The sequence below is a fragment of the Stegostoma tigrinum genome, chromosome 23 (genome assembly GCF_030684315.1).
Source record: "Stegostoma tigrinum isolate sSteTig4 chromosome 23, sSteTig4.hap1, whole genome shotgun sequence".
Classification (NCBI taxonomy): domain Eukaryota; kingdom Metazoa; phylum Chordata; class Chondrichthyes; order Orectolobiformes; family Stegostomatidae; genus Stegostoma; species Stegostoma tigrinum.
The window spans coordinates 51,920,827-51,943,842 of record NC_081376.1 but is presented as its reverse complement, the minus strand read 5'-3'; the positions used below and the strand labels follow the sequence as shown (position 1 = coordinate 51,943,842).

Genomic DNA, 23,016 nt, shown 5'->3' with positions numbered 1-23,016 from the left:
TTGCATCTGTGAGGATGAAAGCAATGGCTACGGGGTGGGTTAGTGAACTAACCATGGCACGTAGTGTAGGAAACCATTCAAGGATAGAGGAAGATAGTGGAAGTGGTGGAGGCAGGACACCATATCGTCAGAGAGATAGATACAGTTCTCTGCAGTTGAGATCAAGGTTTCAGACAACTGACACCTTCCCGAATGCAGTATTGGTGAGATCTGTTCAGGGCTGGAGAGGATATGGTGATTGTGGTCAACACAATGTAAATATATTTAATTGTATTGATATACCAAATAGTGTTGAGAACAGTTTGAATGAAAATATGTAGTAGGGGTGGCTTTTCATTTTTTTTATCAACTAAGGGAGGTATAGTATATCATCGTTTTTTGAATTTGGATTCTATTTGAAACAGATACGGAAAAGAGTTAGTCCTGAGAAGGCCTTTTTTTAAATGGTCAGGAAGTAATTCTGGAACAATAATCTTAAATGCATTAGTTGGTTGAAGAGTCTAGCAGACCACAGTGACATTATTGGGATGAAATGTTTGTACTTTTGAGTTTGCGATATGCATTGTAAACACATTGTCATTAGTTTGACTTCATTTCAGAAAAGAAACAAGAGTTTAATTCTAAAAGGAGGTTTTCTGTCAGCATTTTTTTCTTAGTTCAGTTCAGTTGGGAGGAACTAATCACTGCGGCAATGATGCTTTTCTAGCTTGTGCACCCATCAAGCAGGAGCGTTGACAAGAAATTTCTATTCATTTTAAAAATTAAAAGGTTTGGCCCTTCAGATTTGTGAAAAGGTTGATGCCATCGAACTTGGAAAGGAATTGTAAAAATTGCCTTTACACTTCAACAAAACTGTGGAAGGAAAACGTTTAGATAAAACAAGTAGCTGAGATTGGAATGTAGATTGTTTGAACTTTTGAGTTTCTATGACAGTTCAGGGAAACAAGTGGAAACTTGGTTTTGTTGTTTTAAGTTAAAGTCATTCTAACTGTCATATATACATATATATAGTTTGGTTTGTTGCCTTAATTATGTATAATAAATTTTTATTCTTGTAAAATTGCTAAAATCTAATCATACCATCAGTGGAAATCATAACAATAACAAGATAGTAGGAACTGCCGATGCTGGAGTCTGAGATAACAAGGTGTGGAGCTGGAGGAACCAAGCAACATCAGAGGAGCAGGAAAGCTGACATTTCGGGTCTGGACCCTTCCTCAGAAATGGGGAAGGGGAAGGGGGCTCTGAAATACATAGAAAGGGGGGCAGTGATAGAAGGTGGATAGTGGAGTGCATAGGTGAGAAAGACAATGGACAGGTCAAGGAGGCAGGGATGAAGCAAGTCAAGGTGAGTGTGGTAAGAAGTGGGTATGGGGGTTGATCAGTGAGGAGGGAGGGGCAGATAGATGGGAGAGAAGATGGACAGGTCAAGGAGGCGGAGATGAGAGGGATGCTGGTCTTGGGATAAGATCAGGGTTGGGGAGATTTTGAAGTTTGTATAGTCCAGAGTTCCAAGGTGGAATATGAGGTGTTGTTCCTCCAGTTTCTGGGTGGCATCGTTGTGACACTGGAGGAGGCCCAGGATAACAACAACCAGCATGTTCAGAAACATTCAAAAATGAAAAGAATGAGTAAAGTGAGCATAGATTCTGTGGAGAGTTTGTCTATGAAATTAATAATAGAAAAAAGGAAATGACAAATGAATTGAACAGATGCTTTGCTGACAGATTAAACAGATGTCTTCACTGTATATGATACAAATTAAATGCCAGAAATAATTATGAATCGGGGATGAAAGGAAAGGAGGGACTTTAAACAATTACAATTACTGGGAAGGAATACTGGGAATGCAATTGGACCTAAAAGCTGACAAGTCTCCAGGCACTAATGCACTTGATCTTAAGGCCTTAAAAGAATTTATTTCTGAAATAGTGGATGTGTTCGTTTTAATTTTCTAAAATTCTTTAGGCTCTGGAAAGATTCGATCGGATTAAAAATTAGTGGATGTGATCATGCTACTTAAGAAAGGAGGGGCAGGAAACTAGAGTCCTGTTATCTTAAGAGATAACAGGAACTGCAGATGCTGGAGAATCCAAGATAACAAAGTGTGGAGCTGGATGAACACAGCAGGCCAAGCAGCATCTTAAGAGCACAAAAGCTGACGTTTCAGGCCTCGACCCTTCATCAGAAAAAGGCTTTTTCTGATGAAGTGTCTAGGCCCGAAACATCAGCTTTTGTGCTCCTCAGATGCTGCTTGGCCTGCTGTGTTCATCCAGCTCCACACTTTGTTATTTCCTGTTATCTTAATACCTGCTGTAGGGAAGCTGCTAGAATATTTCATTAAGGAAGTTGTAGTGGAGCACTTCGTAAAATTCAATGCAATCGGGGAGAGTCAATATAGTTCAAGAAAGTGAAACTATGTTTGATTTGTTGGAGTCTGTTTTGAAGAAATAGCAAACACTTTGGATAAAGAGGGACTGATTGGTATGCTGTGATTAGATTTTCAGAAATCATTTATGAAGGTGCCACATCAAATCTGACTACCCAAAGTAAGAGCTCATGATGTAAAGGCTAAGTGTGGATAGACAATTAGTTAGCCAGCAAAAAAACAGGTATAAATTAGTCTTTGGGGGTTGGCAGGATGTAACAAAAGAAGTATTACAGGGATCGATGCTGAGTCCTCAAGTGTTTATAATTTATCTTAATGCTTTGGACAAAAGGGGTGGAAAGTGCAGTAGCTAAGTTTGCTTATGGCACAAAGTTGCAAAGAGGAAATAAGAAGCCAATAAAGGATGTAGATGTGAGTAGAGGAACAGGGATGTGTTTGCTGTAGTCATACAGGGCCTTGGTGAGACCACATCAGGAATATTGTGTACAATTTTAGTATACTTTCCTGAGGAACGATGCTCTTGCTCTTGAGGGAGTGCAATGAAGGTTTAACAGGCTGATTCTGGGGATGGTGGGTCTGACGTATGAAGAAAGATTGAATAAGTTGGGATTGTTTTTACTAGAATCCAGACGAATGAAGCAACAGAGCGGGATCTCATAGATTCTCATAAAATTCTAACAGGACTGGACAGGGTAGATGTAGGGAAGGTGTTCCTGATGATGGGTCGGAGAGAAGATGGACAGGTCAAGGAGGCGGAGATGAGAGGGGTGTTACAGGAGTTACAGTCTGAGGATTTGGGGTAGATGATTTAGGTTTGACTTGAGATATCTCTTCACCCAAAGAGTGGTGAGCCTGTTTAATTCACTACCACGGGACGTAGTTGATGCCTCTTGAATACATTCAATGTTTTGGTGATGGATGTAACATTTGAGGTGAATGGGATCAAAGGTTATGGGGAGAAAGCTGGATTAGTTTACTGCGTTGGATGATCAGCCATGATTGTGAATCATGGCGGCACAGGCTCAAAGAGCCAAATGGCCTCATCCTGCACCCATCTTCTATGTTTCTGTATTCCGCAGCTTTGAGGAATTTTAGTTCATACATGTTTCTGCTCATTGCCAGCTTACAGTGATGCCAGTTACTCCATCACTTTTCCCTGAATACTGACTTTTTACTTGTGCTCCAGAAATCCTATTCTAGTCTTTGCCAAACAGACTGTGAGGAGCTTTTAGCTATGGTCCATCTTCTCCATGCTGACCCATACACACCCAGATGCCCTTTCTAATCCAATCTTCTTACACACAACCTGTAGCCTATAGCACTTAAGGTGCAGATCCAGGTATTTCTAAAAAATAGTTTAGGGTGTTGGCCTCCACCATCAACTCAAGCAGCGAATTCCAGACACCAACCACCCTCTGTAAAAAGGTTTTTCCTCACATCTCTAATCCTTCTGTCACTTAGCTTGGATCTATGACCCTTGGGTTTTGAACGCTACATCAAGGGAAACCGGTTTCTCCTGTCTATCTCTACCCTTTGCGATTTTGTATACGTCAATCAAAGACATCCTTCATCTGAAACATAAAATAATCAGAGGGCTGGATAGGAAGAGTCTTTTTCCTAGGATGGTGACGGCGAGCATGAGGGGACATAGCTTTAAATTGAGGGGTGAAAGATATAGGACAGATGTCAGGTAGTTTCTTTACTCCAAGAGTAGTAAGGAAATGGAACGCTTTGCCTGCAACAGTAGTAGATTCACCAACTTTAGGTACATTTAAGTCGACATTGGATAAGCATATGGACGTACATGGAATAGTGTAGGTTAGATGGGCTTGAGATCGGTATGACAGGTCGGCACAACATCGAGGGCCGAAGGGCCTGTACTGTGCTGTAATGTTCTATGTTCTATATGTTCTTTCTTTGATTCAAGGCAAACAATTCCAACTTACTGGAAAATTAAAATCAATGCATCTACTACTTCAGTAACCATTTATTAGAAGACCCTTGAGTGACCTGCAGAAACATTTCATCCTGGAAGACATGCCATCCAGTGAAGAATGTGGTGACAGGATTAAAATCAATTATTGCAGATGGACTTTGCGTTAATTACCAAAAGGCAATGGTGAAATGAAATTCAGCCTGAAATTGAAATGGATTTTGTTCAGAGTCCAATGCTGCAGCAAAATATATCACTTTTATTCACCATAATAAAACTGCTGCAGCTCGGGGTGGGGGAATTCATTTCTGCCCTGTATTCTGGATGCTTACACAGTCTTACCCATTGCTCTGGCAAACAGCTGACATTACGTCCTTTCTGTTTTAAGACAAGCTACAAGAGAGCTTGCAGTAATCTCCTGTCGCTGCCTTTTATAGCATGCCTTGGCTTTTTCATCACATTCAGAGGCTCCATCCACTTGCAGTAGAAACACCAAGTTAACATCAAACATTGCACAGTCTGGATTCAGTTGCATTACAAATATTTAGGTCAAGCAATAATATTTTCCTACATCAGTCTAAAATGGTTAAGTTGCAAGTCAATGTTCAATACCATGACCCTCCTTACGAAGGTAAAACTGTTGCCAGAGTCTCTTGTGTTGGAGTGGTAATGTTGCCTTAGTGGCCAGAAGACCTGAGTTCAAGATCCCAGTTTCTGTGAAGGTGTGTGAAAACATCTCTGCAGAGGTCGATTAGAAAATATCTATAATACAGGCGCTACAGCTCCTTCGGCACAGCAGTAGTGCCCCTACCTCTGAGCCAGGAGGCCCAGATTCAATTTGCACCTACTCCAGCGGTATGTATCTCTGAAGAGATTGATTAGGAAAATTTCAAACTGGCTGCATCAGATGTGGAACAAAATCTTGTTCTAAATACCAGGTACTCTTGCAATTTTTGCAGTTGTTCTTTCGTGATCACTTCACACTGAATTCATCGATGGGCACTGTTAAATGTTAAACATGGGCATTGTGTACAAATCCTTAGAATGAGTCTGAATGCAGCCTTTACTTTGAAAGAACATTCAACTGCCAAGAGATCATTATTGTGAAACACAGCCTTGTTAGGTGTCAATTTTCCAACCCTGATTTACTGCAATGGGCTGGGACCGAAAGGTGTCAGTGATCCTGATTTTAAATCATCGTAACCAGGTTTGAGGCTGTGACTAGAATGTGCACTGTTGAGCTTTGTTATGTGTTTCATAGCTCGGGAGGAGAAGTGAGTTCAGAGAAGCTGACGACTCGACGGTAGCTCATTCAGTGACATCCTTAGCCACCACATTCACAAGCCCCAGTGGGGTGTACTGTTTTAAGATGAATACCAACCCCCCCTCATCTCCTCCCTTTCACCACCCTTGCTCTCCTGGTGCAGAATTTGTCAGTTTTACATTTACAAGTTTACTTCCGGGAGGTATGATAAAGTGGGAATTTTACGCTAATAGTGGAGGACAGGGCCTGGAATGAGTGTGGGGTGGAGGCAGGCTCAATCCAGGCCTGCAAAGGGGAAACATGGTGTTACCAGTAAAGGAAGACTTTGCAGGATCATGGGGGGATCAAAATGAGCTTCTCATTGGGAGGGCCAGTGCAGCCATAACAGGCCAAATGACGTTCTGTTCTTTAAGAATCTTGTGACAGTTATCAAAGCCTAGGGCACTTTAACAACCAGCTGAATGGTGCAAAATCAGAAATTGCTGGAGAAACTCAGCAGGTCTGGCAGCATCTGTGGAGAGAAATTAGAGTTAACATTTAGGTCCAATGACCCTTTAGAACTGATTGTAGTTGTAATAGGTTCCCATTAGCAGCTATTGATCCTCCCAGGCTGACCTTTATCCAACTCTTTTTCTGACTGGCTGTTTTTCCCTTGCTCTAATGAAGGGTCTAGGCCCGAAACGTCAGCTTTTGTGCTCCTGAGATGCTGCTTGGCCTGCTGTGTTCAGCCAGCCCCACACTTTGTTATCTTGTTTTTCTCTTTCTCTCTCTGGCTTCCATGTCTGCCTATCAGTTACCTGTCATTCTACCCTATCTTTGGCATATCAGCCACATTTTCCTAGTTACTATTAAATTCTGAAGAAGGGGTCACTGGACTCCAAACATTAATTCCGATTTCTCTCCACAGATGTTGCCAGCCTTGTTGAGTTTCTCCAGCAATTTCCAAATTCCAGCATCAGCAGTTCTTTGTTTCTTTCCTTAAGACTAAGTTGTTTTAAGTTTATTTCTCAGGGCTCCCAGTGTGGTTTCTCTCTTACCAGCGCTGCTGGAATGGTACTGCAATGTGGTTGAGTTTGATCTGCCTGGCTGAGTTTGGGGAGGAGATCGGGGGTGGTTACAATCCTGTCCGCTGGGGAGGGCTGCCCTTCCACCTAAATACACCAATTGCACCCTGAATGAGGGCCAGAGGGGTTGGTTCAGTCTCATATTTCCTTTATGGGCAAGAGAATATTGTGTTTAGAAAAACGACACCTCGCTCAGTGGTCCTAATAAGTATTCGCATCAACATTCATACAACAATTAAACCATATTTAGTATCGTGCTGAGCTTTCAACGTTTCATATCCGGTATGTTGACGGAATTCCATAGCATATCCCGTATTCCCTTTTTGGGATTTAATCCCTGTTACAAGGCCAAACACAGAGGGAGACGGTGTCCTTCGCTTGTTTGGTTTATTTCACTGGATTTAGCCGCAGGATCCTTTTTTAAACAGTAAACCCTATGAGTGACTATCCAGCTGTGAGGGCCAGCCTCCGGACAGCTGTTCTTTGCTCATGCTGAGCCTGAACTCGTGCAGGGAAACGGGACAGGCACAGGCAGAGTGGAAAGTGGGGGGCAGATTAGTCCCGAGCCCCCAACCCGGGTTTCTGCTTCTCTGTTGAAGTAAATGGTTCTCACACTTTCCCAAATCTAGGCTCAGTGATCTCCCCTCGCTTTAACAACCTTCCTCCCTCATGTCCCCCCTCTTCTCACACACACTCATACAGACACACATACAAAGTAAAACACGGCTACACACACACACATACAGAGATACGCACGAATATAGATATAGTCGCTGACAAACACGCTCAGAACCAGACAGGACGAAATGAAATGTCACAGCTCCGAGATGCAGGGGAGGATGTGAGGGGAGAAGGGCTGAGGCGGGGGGGTTGAGGGCGAGAAAGTGAGGGGACGGGGTTTGAGGGTGAGGGGGGCAATGGGATGAGGAAGTGAGCATTTGAAGGTGTGGGTGAGGGCTGTTCATGCACCCTGCCAGTGTGAGATGGTGTTATTCAGACAGCCGAGGCAGGGGGTTTCAGCGTGATACCACGAAGCCCCGAAAGCACTCACGCTGAACCCTGCGGACAGAAACCACCAAACATCTCCTCTCTTCACAACGCCAGGACTAGCCTGAAGCTGTGGGGAATGGCCAGCATTCAGGGAACTGTGACTAGTGCTGAAGGTGGGAGAACTCTCCGAGCTCTGAGCAACGACCTGCTGAGGGCAAGTCAGTGAGAGGTTCTCCCCCAGCCCAGTCCCCACTGGGAGGAGCCACCCCGCCCTCTGTCAGCCCAGGCCCCCGTGGTATTATTAAATCCTGTGAAGCCGAGGCACCGCTTACTCGGGCACTTCCCACTGTGCGTGAGCGTGTGTTTGTGTTCCCGGACATTCACTTTTGGAACCTATTCAGCTTTCGCATACAGCCAGTCTTCAGTGAGTATTCGGAACAAAAGTTAGGGGTTTTATTGCTGTTCGAAAATTAATTCAAGCAAGGCTTGAGAAAACTACAGGGTTTGCTAAAGTCCTCACAAAAAAATCTGAAGATGATTATAATTGTTACAGTGAGCAGTCATGATAACAGCGGTTATTGATACATTTATGGTCACTAATCAATCTAACAACAATGTCCGATGGTAACTAACCGGTAATGGATACAAATACACTGTATCCAATGGGTTAGTAATGCCGTGGCCGTCGGGAATGGTTAGACTGCTCGCTATAACACAGTCACTGTTACAGCTAACAGGGGGCTGCCGTTTGAGGTGATGGGGCAGGGTGTATCAGTGGGGAAGAGATGGCCTGGTTACAAATGGGAACACCTGGTTTCACTGTCAGGAAGGTAGAGGCACACCTTCCCTAACGTGTAGCCTCGGAGTAACCCTCAGGCTGGTCAGTCATTCTGTGGGCACAGGCTGGGGTTGGGCTATGGCACTGCCATCGGAGCGTATCCCGTGCACTAAGCGCTCTGAGGCCTGGCCCTTCTCAATCGGCACAGCAAACGGCGGAAGCAGAGAATGCTGACGGGATGGTGGGGGGTGGCGCTGGGGGGCGCTTGTTACCCCAGTTTACCACCACGACCACCGTCTCCCCCCCCCCCGGTCTTACAACCCAAGGAGAGGGTTGGATGATGTGTTGCAACAGCCTCGGAGAGAGGAGGGCGGAAACCGAGATGGGGCTAGTACAGAATCTGCGGGCCGAGCGCCTCCCTTGTGCGCCGGAACGGGGCTCGGGGTTTGCTTCCCGCTGAGGGTGGGGATCAATCCGGATTAACCCCCAGTGAATGGTCAGTTTGACTAACACCCATTCCCTGGACTCCGCCCGCACCTTCGTTTCTGTTTAAATTAAAATTGGCCCCAACTGGAGTCAGCTGGCCTCCAGCTGGGAAGGGTTGTGGGGGTGGTTTGGTTAATGAGCGCAGTTACCCCTGGGCAGAATGTGCACTGGATACTAAGGGATCAGCTCCACCAACAATAACACTGAATTGGAGTAGCGCCTGGAGCCTCTCTCCTTTATTTCATGTGCCATGATGTGAAGGTGCCGGTATTAGACTGGGATGGACAAGGGCTGAAGTCTATAGTCCTAAAGATTTATTTGAAACCACAACCTTTCGGAGCTAGGCTATAACCTGGTATCGTGTGACTTCTGACCGTATTTGATGGAGGATCACGATGTTGCTTCGCTCCCAGTTTGACGCTCGCCCTGGGATTCCCTAAAAAGGCTTTCACTGCTCGCCATCATTACGTTTCTGAGGAACCAGCAAAAATGACCATCTATGGTCGCGTTTTCTATTGTATAGCGCTCAGAGGCAGTTACCCAGTTTAACATCACTTACCTGCGCTGTTCCACCCGTCTATTGCTGCGGCGAAATGAGCTCCACATACTCCCCCCTTTTCTATTACACCCCAAAAAAACCCTTTATAACATCCCCCCCAAAACCCTTTATCACACGCCCCAAAAATCCTTTACAACAATCCTAAAAGACCCCTTTATAATGCCCCCAAAATGACCCTTTATAACACCCCTAAAAGACCCCTTTTAGAATACTCCCAAAAATGACCCTTTATAACATTTCCCCCCCCAAAAAAAAACACTATAACACCACCACAAAACGCCATTTATAACACCCCAAACAAAAACCCACAAAGGTTTCACCAGAATTCGGCATCCTCTCTCCCTCCCGTACTTTTTCTCACTTAAACAGAGTTTTTGAAATGTCAGAAACATAATAGTGAAAATTCTTCAAAGTGAGGATTATTGTCAGAGCGATGTTGCAATGGAAAATATTGACCCATTTTCAGAAGGGGAGGCCGTACTCTGGGACGTACTGTAGACACCCCACCCTCAGCCCTGCTGGTAGATGAAGAACATTACACAGAAAGCAATAACGTTATTTTTAAAGCCACGTCTCCCCCAGCCCAAACAACAAGCCCCTGTTGGTTAGATGCCAAACACTCTCCCCATGCCCTTTCTAACAGAACTTCTGATGAACTTAGCTCTCTCACTGTTTTCACGGTTCACTACACCATTTCCAAGTTTGTTACCTTTTACATCCCCCTCTCAATCTCCTCTCTGTCCCTCCACCGACCGGGCTGACACCTCAGTGTAACCAGGTCCAACAGTGTATGGAGGGAAATAAAACACTCCCCTCTCAGGTAGGTTATTTCTCTCAAGTTTGAGATGCCACTAACTGCAGTGTGATTCCACTCCAATCTGTTCTGCTGTTCAGGAGTGCGTTGACCCACCTGAACTCTTTACTGAATGTAACCACGCTCCCTCAGAACAGCGAGGCTGAGGGTGCATCTGGCTGAGGTGGACAATGTTCTAAGGGACAGATTGGGAGAAATGTTTTCTCATAAGCACCAGCAAATAAAGCATGGAGCAGAAGCTTTACAGGAAAGGCCTTCCCTACCAAAGGATTGCGGAAATCTGGGACTTGCAGAACCCCATAATGCAGAAACAGGCCATTCCACCCATCCAGTCCACAGTGACCTTCTGACAGGCATCCTGTCCAGACCCAGCCCCTTACCCTATCCCTGTAACCTAATATTTCCCATGGCCAATCCACCTAGCCAGCACATCTTTGGACTGTGGGAGGAAACCTGAGCACCCAAAAAAAACACATGCAGACAGAGGGACAGCATGCAAACTCCACACAGACAGTCACCTGAGAGTGGAATTGAACCCAGGGCTCTGGCACCATGAGGCAGCAGGGCTCACCACTGAACCACCAGGAGCTCAACACCTGAAAGAAACAGATTTCTCAAGCTATTTAAGAAGTATTTAGATGAATATTGAAACAACATGGCATACAATGTTATGGACAAAATGTGGGGAAAATAAGATTACAATGGACGGATGCTTGATGGTTTGCCTTGATATGATGGACTGAAAGGCCTCTATCTGTGCTGTAAAAGCTCTGTGACTAGACATACCTCTGGGACAAGAGGAACTTCAGCCCTAACCTTTAGCCCTAGAGGTAGGGGCACTACCACTGTGTTGCAAGACCTGTTCCTATGTCAAATAACAAATATTTTAATTGGAAAATGGGTTATTCCCATCTAGCGTCTCCCACCATGAAGCACAGAGCACAGCAGAACCCCAACCCTGAACATACGCCTGGAGGCACCTTTCATGCCTGCCGTTGCTGTGACCTGGCTTAGACGTCCTCTCTAACAGCCACTCATGAGTAAGAGCCCACTGTACTCAACTGAAGCTGTCCAATCCAATTTAGGAACAATACAGCAGGGCGCACACACTGCTACAGAAAAAATTCCAGCATCCTGTCTTGTGTTTGTAGAGTTTAACAAAGAAATATAAGGAAACACAGAAAAATCAAGAAGCCTCTTGTCTCTACAATATTTAAATGTGTTGTTGGAATTGAGTATTGTTGGCTAGGTCAACATTTCTTCATCCATTGCTATTTACCATTTGAACTGAGTATCTTCTCACAGCCCTTTCAAAAATCAGGAAGGTAAAGCAGAAATCGCTGGAGAATTGCAGCAGGTCTGGCAGCATCTGTGGACAGGAAGCAGAGTTAATGTTTCAGGTCTAGTGAGCTTTCTTCAGAACTCTGTAGCAATGTTAACTCTGATTTCTCTTCACAGACGCAGCCAGACCTGCTGCAATTCCCCAGCGATTTCTGCTTTACCTTCAGTTTTCCCTAGATTACCAATCCAGTGACATTACCACTTTGAACTGCCTTCAGGTTATATTGACCTAAATGATTGAGAAAAGAGAGCCTGCAAGTTTTGTTTCAGACCCCAGAACATTTTTTAAATCTCTTATTCATTCCTGTATATGGCCATTGGTGATAAAAGCTGGCTGTGTTTCCCATCCTGAATTGTCGTCAAGAAAGTAGTGGGGAGCCATCTTCTCCAACCAGCATTCTAACAAAGGAACTCTGAAAGATCTTGTTTCTTTTTGGGAAAAACTGAGTGGCTTGTTCTGCTAATCCACAAGGCAGTTAACAGTCAACAACGTCACATATAGTCCAAAGTGATTAGCGATGCCCAGTCTCCTGACTTAAACTCGTCATTGTCTACAGGAGTAGTGCCAGATGACTGGAGGATAGCAAATGTGGTTCCACTGTTCAAGAAGGGGAGTAGAGACAACCCTGGTAATTATAGACCGGTGAGCCTTACCTCAGTTGTTGGTAAAGTGTCGGAAAAGGTGATAAGGGATAGGATTTATAATCATCTAGAAAAGAATAAATTGATTAGGGATAGTCAGCACGGTTTTGTGAAGGGTAGGTCGTGCCTCACAAACCTTATTGAGTTCTTTGAGAAGGTGACCAAACAGGTAGATGAGAGTAAACCGGTTGATGTGGTGTATATGGATTTCAGCAAGGCGTTCGATAAGGTTCCCCACAATAGGCTATTGTACAAAATGCGGAGGAATGGAATTGTGGGAGATATAGCAGTTTGGATCGGAAATTGGCTTGCTGAAAGAAGACAGAGGGTGGTAGTTGATGGGAATGTTCATCCTGGAGACCAGTTACTAGTGGTGTACCGCAAGGGTCGGTGTTGGGTCCACTGCTGTTTGTCATTTTTATAAATGACCTGGATGAGGGCGTAGAAGAATGGGTTAGTAAATTTGCAGATGACACTAAGGTCAGTGAAGTTGTGGATAGTGACGAAGGATGCTGTAGGTTGCAGAGAGACATGGATAAGCTGCAGAGCTGGGCTGAGAGGTGGCAAATGCAGTTTAATGCAGACAGGTGTGAGGTGATGCACTTTGGTAGGAGTAACCGGAAGGCAAAGTACAGGGCTAATGGTAAGATTCTTAGCAATGTAGATGAGCAGAGAGATCTCAGTGTCCATGTACACAGATCCTTGAAAGTTGCCACCCAGGTTGACAGGGCTGTTAAGAAGGCATACAGTGTTTTAGCTTTTACTAATAGAGAGATTGAGTTCCGGAACCGAGACGTTATGGTGAAGCTGTACAAAACTCTGGTGCGGCCGCACTTGGAGTACTGTGTGCAGTTCTGATCACCGCATTATAAGAAGGATGTGGAAGCTTTGGAAGGGGTGCAGAGGAGATTTACTAGGATGTTGCCTGGTATTGAGGGAAGGTCTTACGGGGAAAGGCTGAGGGACTTGAGGCTGTTTTCATTAGAGAGAAGAAGGTTGAGGGGTGACTTAATTGAAACATAGAAAATAATCAGACGGTTAGATCGGGTGGATAGGGAGAGCCTTTTTCCTAGGATGGTGACGGCAAGCACGAGGGGGCACAGCTTTAAATTAAGGGGTGAAAGATATAGGACAGATGTCAGAGGTAGTTTCTTTACTCCGAGAGTAGTAAGGGAATGGAACGCTTTGCCTGCAACGGTAGTCGATTCGCCAACTTTAGGTACATTTAAGTCGTCATTGGACAAGCATATGGACGTACATGGAATGGTGTAGGTTAGATGGGCTTGAGATCGGTATGACAGGTCGGCACAACATCGAGGGCCGAAGGGCCTGTACTGTGCTGTAATGTTCTATGTTAAAGGACATTAATGAACTCAATGGTTCCTTCTGTTACAGTTTCTTGATGCAGTTTTACATTCCAGGTTTAATTAATTCACTGAATTTAAAATTCTCATTATTCTTCCCTGGGTCCTCCTACTTCTGATTTTCATCAGGGATTAGCTGATGGCCAACTTTACAACTGTATTCCATATTGGTCTAATCAAATAACTGGAGTGATCAAAGATAAGAGTGTGGAGCTGGAGGAATGCAGCAGGACAGGCAGCATCAGAGGAGCAGTAAAGCTGACATCTCAGGTCGTGATCAAAACTGGTTTTGGTTGTTTTGCTTGGTTGGGATATTCTAGGAACATAGGAACAGTATTTGGCCATTTCATCCATCAAACCTACCTTCCCATTCAATATGATCGTGGCTAATCGAGCACTTCAGTATCTTTTACCCACCCCAGCCTCAACATCCCGTTTTCCGCAAAGAACTTACACATCTGACTGAAACATGGCAAGGCCAGTTGCCTCATAATATCTGCTTGCAGCCAACCCCAAGAAGACATGAGCCAATAGACACTGCCAGAATTTGAATTTGAAATTAATATGAGATTTTTCTAAGCCTGGGTAATTTGTGGAGTACTCACGTACTACTGATCAATGAAAATTAACACAAATCCAGAGAAGTTGCTGAACATGCAAAATATTTAATCTGTGCCATCCCAGTGAGGGTTAATTAAGGACGCAGTTTCCAATTGCTGTAAAATAATGGAATCACTTTCCTTGCAAGCAATCATGACAAATTTGAATGCAGATTTGTCTTGTTCTAAAACTCCCTTGTTGGCCCCATCATGGATTAGTTCATCAAAATATTGAGGTGAAGTTGAAGAGGTCGAATCGCATCTTGGAGCAGGAATTTTATTTAAACAGCCAAGCAACAGTACTCTTGGCAGTGTGTCTTCAATACAGCATCAGCTGTTGTCTGTGTAGAAGCATATATTTTAAACGGTGTACTTTTACTGGAATGGATATTTTTATGTTCTGCTGTACATAATGACACATGATCACATTAGGTAAGTATCAAATTAATGTACAAAAAAAGATTGCTTCGAAAAGTATACAAAGCATTGTTGTCTAAAGTGTTGACTGTGATTTCATCCATTTGGATTCCCCTCCACAAAATAAAATTACAGCTGCCAACTGTAAGATCTCACCCCTGCATTTCACCATTTATTAGTCCATGATAACATCCCATCTTATTTACCAAATTAGGTAAAAGCGCTGGGATCTTTTTTCTCCAAAAATATGTTTCATTCATAACATCTGTAAAAGTACAGTACAATACATTTCAACCAGAAAATTACAGAAAGTGGATTTAAAATCACCTTGTCACCATGAAGCATATTCTAATTTTAAATGCCTCAATGCAGTTGCAATTCTTTGAATATTTACAATATACATTCCATATCAGGCATACAGTCCAAACATTTCAATAAGAGTATTATAGAAATAAGAAATGTAACAGCAATAAAAGATATACATTTCTACTCCTATTATGTTCCACTTTGAGGTGCTTCAGTACCATGTTAATATTTTTGATGTTCATAATGTACATTCCTTGTCAAGCATACAGCCTCGGGGATTTGACGGTTTCCAGCCATTGGTGTACTGTGGCTGAAAGACCTTGGATGGAGACTTCGAGATAACAACGTGTGGAGCTGAATGAACACAGCAGTCCAAGCAGCATCTTAGGAGCAGGCAAACTGATGTTTCGGGCCTAGACCCATCTTCAGAATCAAGGGTCTAGGCCCAAAACTTCAGCCTTCCTGCTCCTCTAATGTTGCTTGGCCCGCTGTGCTCACCCAGCTCTACACCTTGGTATCTCAGATCCTCCAGCATCTGCAGTTCCTACTATCTCTTAGATGGAGACTTGCACCTTTTTGCATCTCTGGAACAGCTGTTCTAAGCTTTGATGGCTCCCATGACACATGATCCACAACCTGGAATGCGCCAGTCTGCAGCTCTTGGTCAAGGACAAAGCTTTGCATTGGAAGACCAGCAAGCCAGGGGGTTTCTTTCACTGGGTTGACAGTCTTCCAGGTCTTGGTGTCTTGTTTGTTTTGGTGTGTGATCAGCCATGAGATCACTGAGTCCCACAGCAGCTCAGATGAATCTCAACACAATGCATTGCATCTCTCTTGACCTTCTTTTTGTAGGCTCATTCCATAAGGCAGTAGACATGAGTCTCTTCCCCAGCTCAGCCACCTTGAGAGCAAATAGGAAGAATCTAACGGGAAAGGTCTTTCTCACCACCAACCAAGCTGCGACTTGGTGTTTGCTTTTAGTTTCTTATGAGGCACAAAGTGAAATGGCTTTGGCAATTTGCTCAGTGAACAATCCAATAGGATCTACCATTTCTTCGTCCCCACAAGATCTTTAGTGCATTAAGGGCAGGCCACTGCAAAATGGACTTATGGCCAAAGGTGGCTTTTTGCATCTACTTTTCCACAAGGTATCAGTGATGTGGCATGGTCCAACTGCTTGAGCATTTCACAAAATCCCTTTCCTGAGCCTTGCAGACAATTAAGCAAATTTCAGGAGAAAGGGGAGGCTAATACCTCCAACACTGTTAAAAAAACTACCTTTTGTAAATGATATTATTGAACTCCCTCGGTTAGCTCACAATCACTGCATTGCAATTGACTGCAATTCATTTCAAAGAATGAGATTTATTGATTTCGTTCCCAAGCAACATCGATCCATTTGAATCAGTGCAAAAATGGAACTATCTCAGGATGCTGTGAAGTGTACGGTACAATGAGGGTTGCTATTGTTGCTCCAAGCATTTGGCTGAAGCACGTGTGAATGGATGCCAGGCAAAGGCAGGATTAAGCTAAACTGCCAGTACTGTCTGGGTAAAATACATCAACAGTCCTCTGCACGAAAGAATTCCACAAATTCTCTCCCCTCCAAGAAAAGGAATTCCTCCTCATTCTCCCACAAGGGGAAACAACCATCCTGTATCGACTCTATCAAGCCCCCTAAGAATTTTGCATGTTTCAACAATGTCTCCTCTCATTCTTTTAATTCCAATAAGTACAGGACCAACCTACTCAATCTTTCCTCATAAGAAATCCCTCAATACCCAGAATCAACTTTGAGAATGCTCTCTGGACTACCTCCAATGTCAGTCTATCTTCCCTTAGATAAGGGGACCAAAACTGTTCACAGTATTCCAGCTGTGGTCTGACTAGTGCCTTATGTAGTTTTAGCAAGTCCTCCCTATTTTTATACTCCATTTCGTTTGAAATATAGGCCAACATTCCATTTGCTTTCCCTGTTGCCCACTGAACTTGGATGCTGGCGTTTTGTGATTTGGTTTTTGGCTGAGAGCATTTTTCGCTTGGAGGAAGGCTCACTTCCCAAGAAGGCAGTGTCAACAAAGAGTCTTTCGATACTTTTAAGGCGGACGTAGATACAATAGTCAGTGAAGGGGGTTGAAAGTTATTGGGAAAGGCAGGAGTGTGGAGTCATCCAATCAACCATGATCTTATTGAATGGTGGGAGCAGGATCAAGGCACTAAGTGGCTTATTCCTGTTCCTAACTCTAGTGCTCATATATATGTTGCGATTTTAAGACATAGAAAAATGTGGAAGTAACTTTTTAAAATTCTTTCCTTTAGGTCATTACTAAGACATAATGGCACAGAAGTCTGGCAGCCAGGGAGGTGAGGCTGATGCGTTTCTGTTTGTGGATAAAACCTTCAACAATCCACTAGTCCAAGCTGACTGGTCAGCGAAGAAATTGGTTTGGGTCCCTTCAGAGCGGAATGGCTTTGAAGCAGCAAGTGTTAAGGATGAAAAGGGCGACGAAGTTATCGTTGAATTGGTGGAAAATGGAAAGAAAGTTACAGTTAATAAAGATGATATCCAGAAGATGAATCCCCCAAAGTTTTCCAAAGTAGAGGATATGGCGGAATTGACATGCCTGAACGAAGCCTCAGTGCTGCATAATCTGAGGGAGCGATACTACTCAGGACTAATCTATGTGAGTAAACCAATTTGTGTTGAGTGTTTTAAAGCAGTCTTAGCAAAACCCCTCAATTAGCCTTGATCAACATCAGTACAATAAAAATGACAAGAGAATAGAAATAGGATAAGGTCCCGCGTCTGCAGTTGTATCAAGGTTCAGGAACTGCAATGCATAAAAAGTAAAAGATCTTAATCAGTTGAATGTTCAACCGAGACAGAATGGGGTCAATGATCCCTTTCCATTTGGCGGTAATAGACAATGACATTCTGACAAGAGTGCCCCAGAATGTTATTGCCCTCATTCCAATTTGGTTTAATTTCAGGCAACCATTCCTTTAAAGTATACATGTCAGGTTCATTTGATGTGGTGCTGGTGTTGGACTGGGTTGGACAAAGTCAGAAGTCACATGATGCCAGGTTACAGTCCAATAGGTTTATTTGAAATCTCAAGTTTTCAGAGCAACTGCACCTTCAACTGATGAAGTCGCTGCGCCCTCAAAGTTTGAGATTTCAAATTGACATACATTTGACATACATTTGACCCCATCTCAATGGTCATGTACGAACGGCAGACTAAGCTCCAGTTAATGACATAGAACATAGAAAAGTACAGCACAGTGCAGGTCCTTCGGCCCACGATGTTGTGCCGTGGAATAATCCTAATCCGAAACTAAAATAACCTAACCTACATTCCCCTCAATTCACTGCTGTCCATGTGCATGTCCAGCAGTCGCTTAAATGTCACTAATGACTCCGCTTCCACGACTTCCACTGACAAACTATTCCATGCACTCACAACTCTCTGGGTGAAGAACCTCCCTCTGACGTCTCCTCTATACCTTCCTCCTCACACCTTAAAACTATGACACCTCGTGGCAGTCAATCCTGCCCTGGGGAAAAGCCTCTGGCTATCGGCTCTATCCATGCCTCTCATTCCCTTGTACACCTCGATCAGGTCACCTCTCTTCCTCCTTCTCTCCAGAGAGAAAAGTCCGAGCTCAGTCAACCTCTCCTCGTAAGACAAGCCTTCTAGTCCAGGCAGTGTCCTGGTAAACCTCCTTTGCACCCTCTCCAAAGCCTCCACATCTTTCCTATAATATGGTGACCAGAACTGGACACAATATTCCAAGAGTGGTCTCACCAGGGTTTTGTAGAGCTGCAGCAAAACCTCGCGGCTCTTAAACTCGATCCCCCTGTTAATGAAAGCCAAAACACCATATGCTTTCTTAACAACCGTATCCACTTGGGTGGCAACTTTGAGGGAGCTATGCACTTGAACACCAAGATCCCGCTGTTCCTCCACACTGCCGAGAATCCTGCCTTTAATCCTATATTCAGCATTTAAGTTCGACTTTCCAAAATGCATCACTTTGCATTTATCCAGGTTGAACTCCATTTGCCATTTCTCAGCCCAGCTTTGCATTCTGTCAATGTCAAATGACGCTAGGCATTGAAAGATCTAATGATTGATTCTTAAAGAAATGGCAGTGTGATATTAACAAAAACCCTGAATCTTCTCTGCCCACCAAAGTCTTCCTTCACTGCAAAGGAAATAACCAAGTTAATGAAGATATTAGTGCTAGAATTATTGTTTAAAAATTGAGGAAGTCACAATATTAACAAAATCATTCATAGAAAATTTGAATCTTCAACAAGACCAAAGTCACAAACAACTTTGCACACAGTGCAGGGCCATATTAAGAACTTTGCATTTGTTAGCTGTGAAGCTCAAAACCAGGAAAATTGGTTACTGTAAACCAGACTCCTTAATTTTTTTTGTTCCATTAAGAATTCTGCCTTTCACAGATGATTTAACAATGAAAGTTCATTTCCAGCCCCACCTAAAAGACGGTAACCCACTGAAGGTCTCTTTAAAATCAGTCCTCATAGGTAAGCATTTTGCAGAATTTTCAGAACAAACACAGAGTTGAGTTCACTGCCAGGGGATAATGATAGCAGAACCTTAGGAACACATTACTCACTTTTCCAGACTCTCTCTGTCTCCCCCACTTGACTTCCAGCTTGCTGTTCAGCTTTGAGGGGTACTATCTGAATATCCTGCTTTCCCTCCAATCAGCAAGCTACCTTAGTTCTTCTAACAGGCTAATTCTGTGCCAATAACTCCAAACAGTACTATGTTTTAAGCCTTCCACTGAGTAGATGCACCCTGCTCTCGACAACACAATATTTCAGCAGAGAGATAACAAGGTGTACAGCTGGATGAACACAGCAGGCCAAGCAGCATCATAGCCAGAAAGCTGACATTTCGGGCCGAGACCCTTCTTCTTCTTTTCTGAAGAAGGGTCTAGGCCCAAAACGTCAGCTTTCCTGCTCCTACGATGCTGCTTGGTCTGCTGTGTTCATCCAGCTCCACACCATGTTATCTCAGATTCTGCAGTTCCTACTATCTCTGAAACATTTCAGTAGAGAGTATCTGTCAACTATTGTTATACTGGGGAAGTATTTCCACTTATCATAGAATCTGGCTCAGTGGTTAGCACTGCAGCCTCACAGCACCAGGTACCCGGGTTCGATTCCAGCCTCGGAGTTTGTGCAGAGTTTGCACATCCTCCCCGTGTCTGTGTGGGTTTCCTCCGGGTGCTCCGGTTTCTATCCACACTCCAAAGATGTGCAGGCTAGGTGGATTGGCCATGCTAAATTGCCCGTAGTGTTCAGGGGTGTGTGGGTTATAGGGGGATGGGCCTGGGTGGGCTGCTGCATGGGGCAGTGTGGACTTGTTGGGCCAAAGGGTCTGTTAGGGAATCTAATCTAATCCTACCCCTCTAATCCTGCATTTCCCATGGCTAAACTGTGCATCCCTGGACACTACGGCAATTTGGCATGGCCAATCCACCTGATTGCTAATCAATCAACACTTCCTTCTTGGGCCGCATAAATATTGTTTTTCCCCTTGAATTGTTATTCTTCTGAGTTGTCCTGATTAAAGCATGATGAAAAGTTCATGAATATTAACCCATGTTGAAACCTGAGTACGGTGCTGATTGAACTAAAATGCACTGTAAGATATACTGTCATTTGAGTGAAATGTTAAAGTGTAATCATATCTGTCATCAAATGCAGATATTCCTCTTTAAGAACTAAACTATCTTTCCTCTCTTTGGGGAAACTGAGGATTTTAAACATTAAGATTTTCATGTTTGTTGATGACTAAGGACTGTTGTTAAGAATTAAAGTCTACACTGATCCTCCAAAGAGCAGCCCACTCCCATCCCTGCATTTCCCATGGTTAACCCACTTAGCCTGCACATCCTTGGACACTTTGAGCAATTTAGGATGGCCAAACCACCTAGTCAGTGGGAGGAAACTGGATCACTCCCACGCAGACACAGGGAGAATGTGGAAACTTCACACAGACAGACAGTCACTCTGGGCTGGGATTGAACCCAAGTCCCCTGTGCTGTGAGGCAGCAGTGCTAACCTGTGAGCCACTGCGCTGCCCTCTTTGATGACTTTTACCAGTAGAGTGGTGATGACTTTCTGCGAGAGACTCGTGAAATTAATCTGGTTTGTAAGAGTTAAACAGCATACTTTCGGCCATTTGAAAGGAATAATGACCTAGAGTTTGTAATTTTAGTGATGAAAACTTGTTAATATTCACCATCAATACTACTTAAAACTGTCCGCATTTCTGGCATCTGCACGCGCACAGTTAACACAACAGTCGAGAAGCTACAGTAACATCCTGCTCCCTCAGACCGTAGGTTGATGCAGTCTCTGCACATGTAATCAATAGACATTCGGTGACTCTTTGAGCAATTTTGATGCAAAAACATTGAAATTGTTATACCTTGAATGAGATGCAGCTGAAGTTTTTAGCAGCAAACTAATCACAATCACCATCAAACAATCTGTCTGGCCCTGAAAATATCCTTTTTAAGTTGCAGAATATCATTTCCTCACAATGATATTTAGAAAATATGATGAATTTTAGAATTTAAAAGAAAATTATTATTAAATCTTTGAGGAAGCCTTGAAACAAGAAAGTAGTTGAAATGGAATAACAAACATTGAATGCAGTAAATGTCATTCAAACAAATGTACCGTCTCACCAGGAGCTCCCGTGATACGCTGGTTCTAACTTTCAACTCATCACATCATGTTGATGAATGGGTTCACTGAGTAACACGGAAGGTGAATGGTGTAATCAGCCTTGATTGCAAGAGGGTTGAATTATAAGGGTAAGGGAGTTTGGATGAATTACAAAAGACTTTTGTTCCTGGAGTATAGGCAACAGCTTGGTCTCCTTGATAACAAAGTGTGGAGCTGGATGAACACAGTGGTAAAGAAACTGCTTGTCCTGCTGTGTTCATCCAGCTCCACACTCTGTTATCTCGGATTCTCCAGCATCTGCAGTTCCTACTATCTCTGATACAGCTTGGTCTCCTTTAATTGAGCAAAGATATACTTACCATAGAGGGGGGCAATTTAAGTTTCAGTCAACTGGTTCTTGGGACAAATGGCCAGTTCTATAAGGAGAGATTAGGTGGTAACTTGGCTGGAGTTTGAAAGAACGAGAGGCAATATCACTATAACCTGAAACATTTGCTGTGGGTTTCACAGGGTAGATGTTGTGAGGCCATTTTCCTGGGCTGGAGAGTTCAGCTGGGTTTGATAAAAGGGGTCGGATAAAAGGATAAAAAGCATTTAGGACTGACATGGGAAGAAATTTCTTGACGCAGAGAAATGTGGATCTTTGGATGCCTTCATAATGTCTGTGAATGCTGAATTGATCAGTCTATGCAGGACTAAGATCAACATATTTTGAGCTAACAAGGGCATCAAAGGATGTGGAAATAGAGTGAGAAAGTACACCCCATGGTCATGATTCTATTAAATTATGGCAAAGTCACAAGTTTATTCCTGCCTCAATGCCTTTACATTCTAACTTTGCTCTTTATTGGCTTCAACATGTTCCCATTTGTCCTCTGAGTTAGTTTCACTCTGAAGTAATGTCTCGGCACCGTTTTTTCCCCATTCTATTCAATACTCCATGCAGCTCTGTAAGTGCCTCTCCTCCACACCCCATCACCTCGCTCTGAGACTGGAAAATGGTCACGTTCTCTGCATTCTGCAGCTTCTGATCCTGGTGATGAATCCTGTGTTTTATGTCTCCGTGATGACAGCATTCCAAATGGAATTTGACCAGGAGCTGCACAGTTTTCAGCTGACTTCCTTTGATCTGTACTCTATTGATTCAGCAGTACATTTTACCATCCTGTTTATTTTGTTAATTACTGCTCCATGGAGCCTTGGCAAACTGATGGCTGGGCAAACACCCGTAATCTCTTTAAAACCCTCCCTTAGCTGTCCCTGCATCAGGGAGAATTTGGTCCCGAAAATTCACAAGCAGGCAACACCAGCTCAGTGACCTCAGAGACTGA

The 23,016-nt window shown here is 43.6% G+C and overlaps 1 protein-coding gene across 3 annotated transcripts in view; it reads left to right on the top strand.

Annotated features, from left to right (window-relative positions):
- Positions 1 to 7,937: 7,937 nt before the first annotated feature.
- myh11b (myosin, heavy chain 11b, smooth muscle) overlaps positions 7,938 to 23,016 on the top strand; it is a 165,619-nt gene continuing 150,540 nt past the window's right edge. For all 3 annotated transcript variants that reach the window (XM_048552765.2, XM_048552764.2, XM_048552766.2), the window contains exons 1-2: positions 7,938 to 8,064; positions 17,266 to 17,630. In XM_048552765.2, the coding sequence (XP_048408722.1) occupies positions 17,283 to 17,630 (348 nt within the window). In that variant the 5' untranslated portion in view covers positions 7,938 to 8,064; positions 17,266 to 17,282. The remainder of the gene's footprint in view (positions 8,065 to 17,265; positions 17,631 to 23,016) is intronic.